The 12,233-nt window shown below is 48.8% G+C and overlaps 5 protein-coding genes across 5 annotated transcripts; 3 read left to right on the top strand and 2 right to left on the bottom strand.

Annotated features, from left to right (window-relative positions):
* Positions 1-1,554: 1,554 nt before the first annotated feature.
* On the bottom strand, positions 1,555-2,323 carry LCP9604111_155 (60S ribosomal protein eL21; the record flags this gene model as incomplete). The annotated part of the gene is made up of 4 exons (XM_039068470.1): positions 1,555-1,885; positions 2,000-2,047; positions 2,112-2,179; positions 2,288-2,323. 4 exons carry the CDS (start codon positions 2,321-2,323, stop codon positions 1,555-1,557), a joined length of 483 nt encoding a protein of 160 aa, XP_038932703.1.
* A 1,076-nt stretch (positions 2,324-3,399) lies between these two features.
* LCP9604111_154 (40S ribosomal protein uS4) lies at positions 3,400-4,266 on the top strand (the record flags this gene model as incomplete). Its single annotated transcript, XM_039068469.1, has 5 exons — positions 3,400-3,407; positions 3,464-3,501; positions 3,561-3,579; positions 3,656-3,754; positions 3,858-4,266. 5 exons carry the CDS (start codon positions 3,400-3,402, stop codon positions 4,264-4,266), a joined length of 573 nt encoding a protein of 190 aa, XP_038932702.1.
* Positions 4,267-4,584: 318 nt separating this feature from the next.
* On the bottom strand, positions 4,585-5,579 carry LCP9604111_153 (uncharacterized protein; the record flags this gene model as incomplete). The annotated part of the gene is made up of 3 exons (XM_039068468.1): positions 4,585-5,021; positions 5,083-5,302; positions 5,361-5,579. The coding sequence occupies 3 exons, from the start codon at positions 5,577-5,579 to the stop codon at positions 4,585-4,587; spliced, it is 876 nt and encodes a 291-aa protein (XP_038932701.1).
* A 331-nt stretch (positions 5,580-5,910) lies between these two features.
* LCP9604111_152 (uncharacterized protein) lies at positions 5,911-7,276 on the top strand (the record flags this gene model as incomplete). The annotated part of the gene is made up of 2 exons (XM_039068467.1): positions 5,911-6,008; positions 6,067-7,276. 2 exons carry the CDS (start codon positions 5,911-5,913, stop codon positions 7,274-7,276), a joined length of 1,308 nt encoding a protein of 435 aa, XP_038932700.1.
* Positions 7,277-7,926: 650 nt separating this feature from the next.
* Positions 7,927-10,866, top strand: LCP9604111_151 (DOPA 4,5-dioxygenase family protein; the record flags this gene model as incomplete). The annotated part of the gene is made up of 10 exons (XM_039068466.1): positions 7,927-7,997; positions 8,049-8,181; positions 8,246-8,303; positions 8,418-8,533; positions 9,497-9,560; positions 9,619-9,750; positions 9,814-10,144; positions 10,196-10,252; positions 10,302-10,463; positions 10,518-10,866. The coding sequence occupies 10 exons, from the start codon at positions 7,927-7,929 to the stop codon at positions 10,864-10,866; spliced, it is 1,473 nt and encodes a 490-aa protein (XP_038932699.1).
* Between the last annotated feature and the right edge of the window lie 1,367 nt (positions 10,867-12,233).

Genomic DNA, 12,233 nt, shown 5'->3' with positions numbered 1-12,233 from the left:
TAGTAGCCTGTTCAGTCTGGCATCCGGGCCTACTCACAGCAGAAACTCTGATTTTGGTCTAAATGACCTGAGGCGTAAAACCCGGGGGAGTGGCTTGTCATCGCATGCCGTACAGGGAAGGGACATGCATCAGACAAAGGTCATCTGTCCAGCAATCATACCGCCCTTGATAATCGACAGAAGGTACATGTATTCATTGTTCCTGAATCTCCACCTTCGTACATCCAGTTATCGCCGAATGTCGTCATGTGTCGTGATCTATGGACTTTGCATGTGGCTGTGTACCCAACTTTAGACCCTCATTATCCAAGATGCTTCGATCTAAGCCATTACGTAGGAACCATATTTTAGCCAAACCACAAAGATCAATCTAGACCGATTGAATGTAATAATAAGCTTATTCCCTCATGCTCTCTACTTACGGTCACATGCGAACATGAACTCTTGAAACCTCCACTGCATGGTCGGTCTGAAACACAAAGGGGTATTCGTGTATTCGACAACATATCGAACAGATAAACTTCTAGAACCTTTCCGTGTTAGACATACCACAAGATTAATACAATCGGGTACATAAAGTGCTAGAGGAATTCGGTTCACTCGCTTCAGGTGTTCGCTCACAATGCAACATAAACTTAGCCCATCAACAAGAAATTCATTCATCCGTGGCCCGCGCTACCGGGTAAAAGTGCTTGCCTGAAGTTTAGAGTGAGCAACATGGACAAATTCAAATCGAATGTGGAGCTTCTCCCTTGGGTAGGGGCAAGCGATAGTCAATCGTCTAGAACAGGCTAGAGTAGCCAACCACAGCTGAAAGAGGCGGTCTGCGGAATACGGTTGACTTGCGAAATGTCGGCCGGTAGCTGGTGCTTGAGATCGGGTACTTCACCTATATGATGCCAAGGTAGGGGGATTGGGCGTTCGACGAAAGCAGGAGAATCGGGGTAAATGGGTGAGTCGGTTCAGGTCATTCATTAGCCTAGGTATGGCACCTGGGTGGCCTAGAGGGCGACAATGCCCAACTTGTGCGGATTCGGATGTTGGTTGAAGCTATACGGAGTAGCTTGAGAGAGCTTGTGTCGCGGTGGCAGTGCATCTATGTCATGATCATCCCTTTCGCTCTGCCACACTCGTAAAGCCACCCGCGCCACAGCATAGTATCAATGATCATCGCAATAACATTTAGATCTAGTAAGCGATTATAATTTATGACTCAAAGTTCGAACCATACTTGATCTGAGTACACTGATCTCAGATGGGGCTGACGATCAAGGCCGAGAGCGAGAACGAATAGCACTACAGCACAGGCCTAGAACAATACACCAAATATAAGTTATGCTGGACCGGGAAAGATGTAGACATGAACTCGGAAATTTTTTGATTTTGTTTCATTCAGGGGAATCTATGCACAGGCGAGAGATGTGCCAGGGCATCCGAAACCCTTTGCGCTTCGTCTCATGTATCAAAGTCCATTTCAGTCTAGGCAAAAATGGAGTGAAAACCCAGTAAACACCTAACAACCGCACACACCGTCCCAATTCGATAGCGAGCCCTTTAAATGTGGGTATCGTAGGCAATGGGGACGACGGTCTCGGGCTTGTTGTCAGCCTGCTTGACGAAGTGGGCCTCACGGGGGCCAACGGCCTGACGCTTCAAGTGGACGTGGACACCCTTCTCCTTGGCCTCGCGCTTCTTGATGGCGTTCTCCTTGACACGCTTGATGAAGTCCTCGCGGGAGCGGGAGTGCTGGACGTGCTCAATGCGGACGCTGATACGCTTCTCGAGGTAGCGGTTGTCGACCTTCTTGTAGAGGATGACACCGACGGCGGACTTGGTGACGTTGTAGACGACACCGGTCTTACCGTGGTAGACCTTGTGGGGCATACTGTTCAACTGTTAGATTCTCGTCCTCTTTTCCGGGTTTCGCGCTGCTCATGGTGGATGATCGCATTGGACGGTCGGGCGAGAGCGCAGGAAGGAATTTTGGAATTGTACTGACCCCTTCTGGACGGCACCGTTGACCTTGAGGTCGACAATATCACCAACACTAAAAATATCCGTCAGATTTCCATTCTTGTCGTGAATTCGATATTCGAGGGTTTTGAGCATACCGGTAGGTCTTCAGGTAGGTAGAGAGACGGATCATACCGGCCTCCTTGAAGCCACGGGCGAAGGCATACTGTTCGTCGTTTCGTTAGCACTTATCCTCCCTCAGGCATATCCAGTTGATCCAGGTCGTCCTCCCAGTATGAAAAAGACGCGTGTCGCAAATAGAATCAGAACGTACCCGAGTGCCGGCGCGCAGACCGTACGAGTGAGGCATGACGGCGGTGTTGTGGTTGGTGCTGGTGGTTAACTGTCGACGGGGCCTTCAACACGAAAAACTAGAGTGTCGGATAACAATTTGTGGGATTGACATGACATAATCATGTCTACTCTCGCTAAATCCACGCTACGCCACTTTTGGATTATTAAATATTTTTCTGAATTTGGGTTAGCGCAATAATCAGCCTCCGGCCAATCAAAGCCTGAGTTTTCCTCTTGACTTCGAGATTTGTAAATACTAAACATGCAATGCTTTTCTTCTCCTCATGCCAATGCTTCAGAAACTGCCGGATTTTTTTAATTCCTTTCTGAATTTATCTCGTTCAGTCATATAGTATCTTGTATAGTGACTGACTCACCAGACAAAAACAAAGCGCGCAGGTGGTAACGTTTGGGGGAGATACTATTGGTGTTCTTGACTACACCATCGATTTTGCTTGGCAGGTCTCAAGGGGATCTTCCAATATAATACACTTATATCCTGGACGCCTCAATTGGGGATGCAGTGTAGTGAACTGTAATGGCAACAACAATATCATCCTCACGCACCGGAATCACGATGCCAGCTATCTAGAAGCCAGCAGCCAGCAGCCAGTTCCAGAATTCAGACTCTAGCGACTCACTGCCATGAATATCAACAACCCAAGTATTTTGGGCTCATATCGCCTTCGCCTACTTGCTATGGCGCAAGAAAGCATAATGCCAGTTTTCGATCTGCCTGCAACATCAAGAAAGATCCCGAGTCACAGCGATGCATAAAATGTCCCGAATTTGACGTTCTTTAAGACAAATAGCTGTAATAGTAAAACCAAGTAATCCAGACAAATATATCCAAAAAAAGAATGCATACAAGCATCCATTTCAGGCGATTGAAGGGCCGGCTATTCCGAATGTTGCTGAAAAGAGAAGGTGGACCTGGGCATGGACCTGGAGAGGCTCAATGACATAATCAGCTGACATAATTATATTTCCCAATTAGGACTAGGGTAGGGCTCGCATCACACACACTCAAATTCTCAATTCATTTGATCCTTCGACCTCCTGTCGACAACCTCCGCCCATCTAACCGCAGCCATGGCCCCGTGAGTATATCAACGAAATTGAAGGCATCACACCGTTCTAATCGATTTCTGTGCAGTCGCGTTTCCTCCAAGACCTACAAGGTCCCCCGTCGTCGTAAGTGAAGTCCCAGCAACATGATCGATTTGAATATCTAAATGCTAACTCCATCATAGCCTTCGAGTCGGCTCGTCTGTTAGTACTCTCCGGCCACTAACCAGAAGCGTGCTTCTGGTTATGTCGTGTTCATATTCCTAACATTTTTTACTAGTGATGCTGAACTCAAGACTGTCGGCGAGTACGGCCTGCGCAACAAGCGCGAGGTGTGGCGTGTCCAGCTCACCCTCTCCAAGATCCGTCGTGCTGCTCGGTATGTGCAAGGAACAATCTGCGATTTTGCGAGGTTTCGAGCGATCGGGCCTAGGCAAATCGAATTTGGTGGACATAGCGCTAATTTTTCATCTTCCCCACAGTGAGCTCCTTACTCTCGACGAGAAGGACCCCAAGCGTCTCTTCGAAGGCAATGCCCTCATTCGCCGTCTTGTCCGCATCGGTGTGCTCGATGAGGCCCGCATGAAGCTCGATTACGTCCTGGCTCTCAAGGCCGACGATTTCCTCGAGCGCCGTCTCCAGACCTGCGTCTACAAGCTCGGCCTCGCCAAGTCCATCCACCACGCCCGTGTCCTGATCAAGCAGCGTCACATCCGCGTCGGCAAGCAGATCGTCAACGTTCCCTCGTTCATGGTCCGTCTCGACTCCCAGAAGCACATCGACTTCTCCCTCACCTCGCCCTTCGGTGGTGGCCGTCCCGGCCGTGTTCGCCGCAAGAAGGCCGCCGCTGCCGCTGGTGGTGAGGACGCCGAGGAGGAGGAGGAGGAATAAATTATTCCCAATATTCCCCAAAAAATGGAGTACGGTCGGGTTTCGCTTGGGGCGCCTTCATACCATGGAGGTTCAAAATGACTGCATAGCGTCTCATGTTCTACGATCATGCAATACAATGAATCTAAAACAGCCGCAAGGCTTCAATTTGGAACCCGATTTAATGATACCATTACCATACTTTCTTAACCTGGAATTATAATATCCACGGACCCATATATGCATAGTAGATCTTAAACGCCAGTCCCCACCTAATATAAGTTCAATCGTTCGTCCCTCATGTCATCGTACACAAGCCTAGGCTTGGCCTGCAGGTTATCATGCCTGGGTCCCTACCAATTCTTTCAAGGTCTCTTCTGCCCCCCTGTACCAACGTCCCATCTCTTCGAGTCCATCACTTTCGCCCTGTTGCTTCTTGCGTTGGGCTTCACGGGCTTGCGCGATCGCATCTGACTTCCGTCGCTCGAGCACGCTGCACTCTCTCTCTACAGCCTCGGCCTCTCGAGTCTTCCGAGGCAATGTGTTATGTACAGCGGCTAGCTGGCGGTTCAATGCTGCCAGTTCCGCTTCGCGTTCTGCTAACAGTGCCAAGGTCGCGGGAAGAGGAAGGTTCTGCGAGGAGGAAGTATTCGTATCGGAAGGATCCATGGTGGCTATCTGCTTTGCACGCAGCTCGGCGATGGTGGACTCGAGATTCTCGATTGAAGCAGGCAGGGTTGAGAGCTGCGTAGTTTGAAGTTCGACATTTTTGTAACCTGTCATAGCCGCGGACGCTTCAGTCAACATGTTGAAATTCCACGGTGATTGACTACTCACGGCTTGCCAAATCACGGCCCATCAGCTCCATTTCCTCAATCATAATCCGTGCGTCTTCTTTTTGGGCCTTGAGCTGGGCTTTCACGTCCGCTAGTTGCGTCTCCAGTTCCATGTTCTCATTGTGTCCGACAACCATAGGCGGGTCGCCAACAATGGCGCGCAAGAATTTTTCTTTCGTTACTTGCTCGAGATAGGAGAATCGCAGTTTGGAGAATAGTTCCTATGCGAACATCAGTATTTGCTGGTCTGGATAGCGGGCATTCGGGCTCATCGCGGACCTTGTAATGTGCAAGATCAGCCTCCAATGAGGCAGGAGTAGGATCGTCGAAATTTGACACGGAAACATCAGAGGTTCTTTTTGAAGGAGATGGGTAAGACCCCCCAACTTCGGTGGAAATTGGCTCGCTGATGCGAATAATCGCGAGTCGGTCCTTCAAATTGCCATTCTCCTCCAGCTGCTGAAGGGCTGCAAGCGCTTCAGTTGATGAGTTTGTCATATTGTAGGGCTTTATCATCGAAAATCTGCCTCTGACAAGAGAAGCCGACGAGATTTGCGAATGTAGAGAGCTTAGAGGGGCCGAGTCCACTGCGGGCATAACATTTGCGGGACAGTAAACAGCCTTATCAAAGGCGGTCAGACGACTTTAGGAAGGCGCTTTCGCCTTGAGTCTTCGCCTCGTTTGGTTTTCTTTCAACTAAAGAGGATTCGGTCTTTGTTCAATTTTAATATGGCCTAGCATATATACTTGCTCTTCTTTGAATTCCTCACTTTCCTCGGTGCACTCCTTTACACCCTCAGAGTCCTACGATCTGTGGCTCATCTGGATCATGGACGACGAGTATGTTGCGCAGATCCTGGCCAAGGAGGCTAAGGAGAGTTCTATCAAGTATGCGTCTCAAGGAATGAGCGCTTTTATGCCTTCAAGGTTGGTTTCTCTCATAATCTGCGGTTTGCATGATTATGAAACTGACAAGCACCTGCAGGCCGACAAGCAATGCCCCAAAACCCAATACCCGCTTCCTACGAAATCTCATCAAAGTAACAGACAGTCATAACACAGCTCTCAAGCTCAAAGAAGAAAGAGAAGCACGACAGCGTATGCGCCAGCTGAAATATCAGGCATCGGGTGCTTCAGGTGCCTTGGTCCCCACTTCGACAGACCGATCTGATGATCGAAGTAAAGTTCGAGGATCAAGAGACCACCGGAGGGGAGATCGGGAAGATCGCAATCGGTCACATCGGAAAAGAACTCGAAGTCGCTCCCCATCGGCGGAACGAGACCGGTCGCGGAGGCATCGACGGGCAAACGAAGAGTATGATGGGAGTGGAGAGAAAGACAAATCCCGCGATAGACATCGGCGTGACCACAGGGATCACGAATCTATGAGAGATCAACGGGACGGAGATAAGGAACACACCAGGCGGCGACGTGAGCGGTCATACTCGAGGTCTCCAAGTCGTTCTCCGCGCAGGGACCGAAGTACCGACCGTCATCGCCATCGAAGACAAAAACGTCAATCTGGACATTCTGCTCGGTCCATTTCCCGTTCCCGCTCACCAGAGTCGTACAAATCTCGACGACCAAAGCGGGAAGATGCATCGCCACATGGCTCCCGCCGTTCTCGCCTTGAACCCAGCACGCGGCATAGACGGCTGTCGCCGTTGTCGCCGTTGGCTACTTTAACTGCACGCCAAAATGAGTTGGGCAACGAATCCGATCCCCTAGAAGACCTTGTGGGACCACTCCCTCCTCGACAAAACGAGCCACCTATCCGCTCGCGCGGGCGAGGTGTCTATAAACACAGTATGAGCAATATCGATGCTCACTTTGCACCCGGCTACGACCCGGCTACCGATGTGCATCTAGATGAAAACAGATTAGACTCCATGGGCCAGGAATCATCTCGTCGTCCTGTCGCGGGGCTTATGACAAAAGATGACGACTGGGACATGGCAATGGAGGCGTTGCGCGATCGTGAGCGCTGGAGGAGTAAGGGCGAGGAGAGGCTACGTACAGCAGGAATCGACGAGGCCGTCATTGATAAATGGAAGAACAACACTGCTTTTGCGGGTGTGGACGGAGAAAGCAAACCAGAGGATGTACAGTGGTCGAAGAAAGGTGAAGGACGGGAATGGGATCGCGGCAAATTCGTGGATGGCGATGGCCATATTGACATTCGGGCTGCTTGGTAGTCTTTCTTACTGGATGTTTTGATGATCGGCGTTTGAGGATTGTGCTATGGGTGATACCAAGGTGTATATTGTAACTTTCATTTTTTAGTCTGGATTTCATTCATATTTTGTGCAGTCTTGTCTATGCTATACGAAATAGCTACATTTTCAATATCACATTCTTTCAATAAGTCGTTGTTTCTATAATCATAGCCCTGAAATATATTTGTGGAGAGAACGGCGTAAAATCTCCCAAGTGTATTGATTAAGCCAATATTGTTTCTAAACAAGCACTCTGTTTGACAGAAAACCAATAGTTAGTACTTGCTATCTTGTATACTCACTTAAAATTGTATTTCATTTATTATTCATCGTACATCGATGTACATCGTAGTTGACCTCGACCATCCTGACCACCGAGGTCCGTTCCGCGGCTTTGTCAGAGTGCGGAAAGTCACCCGCAGACTTGACAGATGATGATACTCCAAGTCTAACTGACGACATTTTTGATCTAAGATTGAATGCTTACTAGACATCTTTGCATTGATTTGCAACCGCTGATCAACTCAAGTCAATACGCCATATAACTACCTGCACGGAGACTTACACCAATATCTTTACATACCCACTGCTCTCCTCTCATCTTCTTCAATAATCCCAATCTACTCACAATGACAGACGCATTCGCTTTCTCATACCCATCTCCATTGGCGGGGTACGAAAACCTCGAGCCGCTATCCGAGTAAGTGTCCCGCAACCACATCTAATCCAAGACACTTATCATCTACCGCAGCGAGCGCGCCGAAGACGGCAAGTCAATGAAAAATCCCCAACATGGCATATTAAGCAAAGCCTACTCGGAATTCCCCGACCCTCTCTCCAAAGGCCGGGAAGGTGGCTTCGACGTCCACATCTATCATTTCCAAGTAAGTGCAGGTGCCGCCGCCGGGCCCCAAAGCCAAGCGACAATGAAACTGACGCATCGACCAGAACAGCCCCGACCAAGCCGCATTCGCCAAAGCGCTCTGGGAACGAATTAGACGAGAATGTAAGCAGCGCACTCTTCCAGCCCAGGAACGGAACTGCAGGTCTGGCCGTCTACCGCGGGGTCGGGGTCGGGTTGCTCATCTCAATTGATCTCTTGCTTATGCTTCGTAAACAGTCCCCGAACTTCGCATTTATAGATTCTTCGACCGGCCGATTGGCCCGCATCCGGTGGCAATGTTCGAAGTGAATCTGTTCACACCTGCGCAGTTTGGAGCCTTCGTTCCTTGGCTGGTTATTAACCGGGGTCCGCTTAGTGCTCTCGTTCACCCTAATACTGTGGCGTCGGAAGATGAGCGAAATCACACCCAACGTGCCACTTGGCTTGGGGATCGGATTCCGTTGGATTTGAGGGTTTTTAGGCTGAGGAAGGACTAGTTGAAGCAGGAGAGGCTGGATTCATGAATTCGGTTAAGAAAGTACAAATGCACAAATGAAAATTATATATAGAGGAAAGTCCAGCTCAATATATAGTATGTACTATTAATTTTGGTCATGGGATCAACATGTGATAATGAAGAGCGACTAGATCTCATCGTGGCCGACATGTTGGTACTATACATGGTTTCGATGGAGAATGCTGAATACGGTAACTGATATTATGAAGAGTAAAACAAAAGATAGGTACAACGGCTGGTACAGGTAGGCGATTTTATTGGTGGGACTCACCATTTTATACAGATGCATATAATTACAAGTAACTCAACCTGATTCGATACAAGCCCGAACATTCGTCGTGATAGCTTCATGGGCAGGTGACATCATTAATTTAGAGCAATGATATTCAGCCATGGGATCTGATGCAGATCGCACTATTATTATGACCACCTGGGCACTAAAAGACATATTGTGACTCTTGTACTGCACCCACGAGGCACCTGATATAAGGCTCACATTCCTGAGGGTTGCATATTGCATACTTTATGCCGGAGGATAAAGGAGGTAAACAAAGAACTTTTCAACAATCACACTCTATTGCAGGAGAGATACCACCTGAGTACACCTTGGGATTGTCCACGGCCTCACTTTCTTGTGTCTGAGATTGAAACTCCGATCCGCTGCTCGGAACACTGGCATGATCCCCGTCAAGGAGACGCATACACTTCGAGGAATCAATAGCATCGCTGGAATAGCAGAAGACCTTGTGATTATGAAATTCTATTACTTCGAATTTCGTATCTGCTTCTCGCCCCGTAGTATATCCTCGAATCCCATGCCCATGACGAGGTCATGCCGATAAACATTTGGGTTAAACATCGCTGTAAGTGCAAGGTATGATTGTCCTCATAGAGATTAAAAGGGCGCTTGTCGCTCTCCAGTACTCGAGGACAAGCCACACAAGATGCGTCTTTTCATATCGTTGGCGGTAGTCGGTCTATCTTCAACCAAACCGGCCTGGGCATCCCTCGGCGACAGGGCTACTGATGTCCCGCCATATGTCTTAGAATATGGTAAACAAACCATGCGATACATGGTATTGATGATGATCTGAGTTTACTTATTCTGCCCTACAGCACCCTTGATCTGGCTCCATAGCCAGGAAACATACATGCCGAGCGATATCCAACAGCAGCTCGATCACACCAGACCCAATGTCAACTGGAGGGCCATCGAGGGAGTGGAATCACCCTTGACCCTTAACAACCTCGACACGCTCAATTCGATGGGTAATACGAGCGTCTACCTAACATCTCTAGAGGGCATCGAAGCCAACCCAGAGCCAGCCTGGTTCCGAGGGATCAGACCGGACGCCCAGGGACGAACAGTTGATGGTACATCGAGTGTCCTTATCATCGCAGACCGTGGCAACGGAACCGTTGATGCGTTCTACTTCTACTTCTATGCGTAAGCTCGACTGTACCTAAGTTAAGTCTACATTTATACTGATCGATCCAGATTCAACAAAGGCGGCAAAGTCCTAGGCCTGGAATTTGGCGACCACATCGGAGACTGGTTAGTGTGAAGAATTGCCTGGGTAGAGTCGTTCTAGCTGACAATAAAGGGAACATAACATGATCCGCTTCGTCAACGGCACACCCGACGCAATATGGTACAGTCAGCATGCTAGCGGCCAGGCGTTCAGCTACGCCGCCGTTGAAAAGAAGGACAAGCGGCCGTATGTGTACTCTGCAGTCGGTACGCATGCAAACTATGCAATTCCAGGGTAAGTCTAGATAAGTTTCTGTAGTCTGGCGGATGGCAAGACTGATACACACAGAAAACACGACCACACCTTCCCGGGCTTCAACCTGCCTGCAGGGTTTCTGTTGGACTATACGGACCGCGGCGTGCTGTGGGATCCCATGCTCAATGTATACACTTATACCTATGATGGAACAACAGCTGCGTTCCAGGCGGTGGACTCTAAAGATCCCGTGGCGTGGTTGGAGTTCAATGGGAGATGGGGTGACGACCAGCCGCCTAATGAGCCTACGCTCTTCGGTGAGGCCAAGAATGTGGCTGGTCCTAATGGTCCTAGGTTCAAGAGCTTGGATAGACAGCTGGTGTGTCCTTCCAAGCCGTGCTTTGTGCTTCCGTTCAGGACTTTCTCCGTGGATGCGGCTTAAAGTTGGGGTTGGAGCCTTAGAGGTGGGCTGTGGATATTGCAATAGTGATAAGATATGAGAATAGGTTCGGTATATTGATAAGAGTGGAAAGACGCTCGGATTTAGAGCTTGTTGCTCCTGGTGATATCAGTAAATATTAAATGCGACGCCTCGACTTGGTTTGAGCTGGCTTCCCTCACGAACAACAATCAGATAAGAGCAGAGGTAGTTCGCAGTTCCAGCATCGAAGGGAATTTTAATTCGACTCCCCCTTTACTCCGTCGCGTCCTTTTACCGTTCTTCTCAAAAAGAAAGTTCCTGCACGCAATGGAAATCCACCCCACTTTTGCTCCACTCCGTTATTTCTCGAGGGGAATGCGAGTTTTGAGGGTAGGAGGAGGGAGTACTCTGTATATATGCTGCAGTGAGGGAACAACACAGTTCCAACTGTATCACTCCGTATATACAATATACAAAGACTTTGATGAACTGCCTCAACGAAGGTCATTATTGTCCAGCGGTGGCCCCACCCGTCACAACATGCAGGATGTCACGTGGTTGGGCTGATATCCCAAATTGCATGTTTCAGAATTTGACCTAGCTCGTATTGCAGATGCTAGGTTATGGTTATTAGTTGGCGCACTAATCCGTAGTTTGGCGGTTAGTTTGATTAGGTGTTCGTTCTCGGCTTTTCCAGCAGAGATGAGCCGATACTTTTGGCCTAGAGACAGACGGGTTAGCTTTGGTGCGATGCTCCGGACAATGTCCAGTTTCAGCAGCGGTTGGACCGAACTGGGGAATAATCGACGAGTGCAAACCAGACAAACACGTTGACTCCGTAATATCCGATACATCCAACACAACACATCAACTGTCTAGATGTATATCTTTAGTGGAATATCCAAGTGGAGACTAAAGGCCCACGTTGTATTCCACAAGAACGTGCTTTCAGTCAGGAGATAACCTGCTTAAACTGTATGTATGTTGTACTCCATACTCCGACTCGTACAAGTGAACCCATACATCCCGTCTTTAGCTCTCCAACCAACAAAGAGAGACCAAAGCTCCCAAGTGGGGAACAGCTCTGGATGGTCTTTTTTACCCCTGAATGCTGAATGTCTGAACGTCGGATGGTCAATATCATCTCGATCTTCCCGATAGAATTAGTGTGAATTGAATTTCTCTTCTCTCCTCCCCTTTTCAAACATTACTCCAAGCGCCGCTGTTGCTGGATGCTGTGAGCAGGCTTATTTACAATTCCCCAAAAGAAAAAAAACATCCCCAAAAAAAGAGCTTGAAGTTCGAACTCTGTTCAGGGCCGAATTTCAATCCCCTCCTTCACCCACTGGTTGGGCACCTGTATTGTGTTGATTCCACTCTCGCTTATT

This window comes from Penicillium roqueforti (genome assembly GCF_015533775.1).
Source record: "Penicillium roqueforti strain LCP96 04111 chromosome Unknown scaffold_01, whole genome shotgun sequence".
Classification (NCBI taxonomy): Eukaryota; Fungi; Ascomycota; class Eurotiomycetes; order Eurotiales; family Aspergillaceae; genus Penicillium; species Penicillium roqueforti.
The sequence above is the reverse complement of the archived record's forward strand: the minus strand, read 5'-3'. Positions and strand labels throughout refer to the sequence as shown.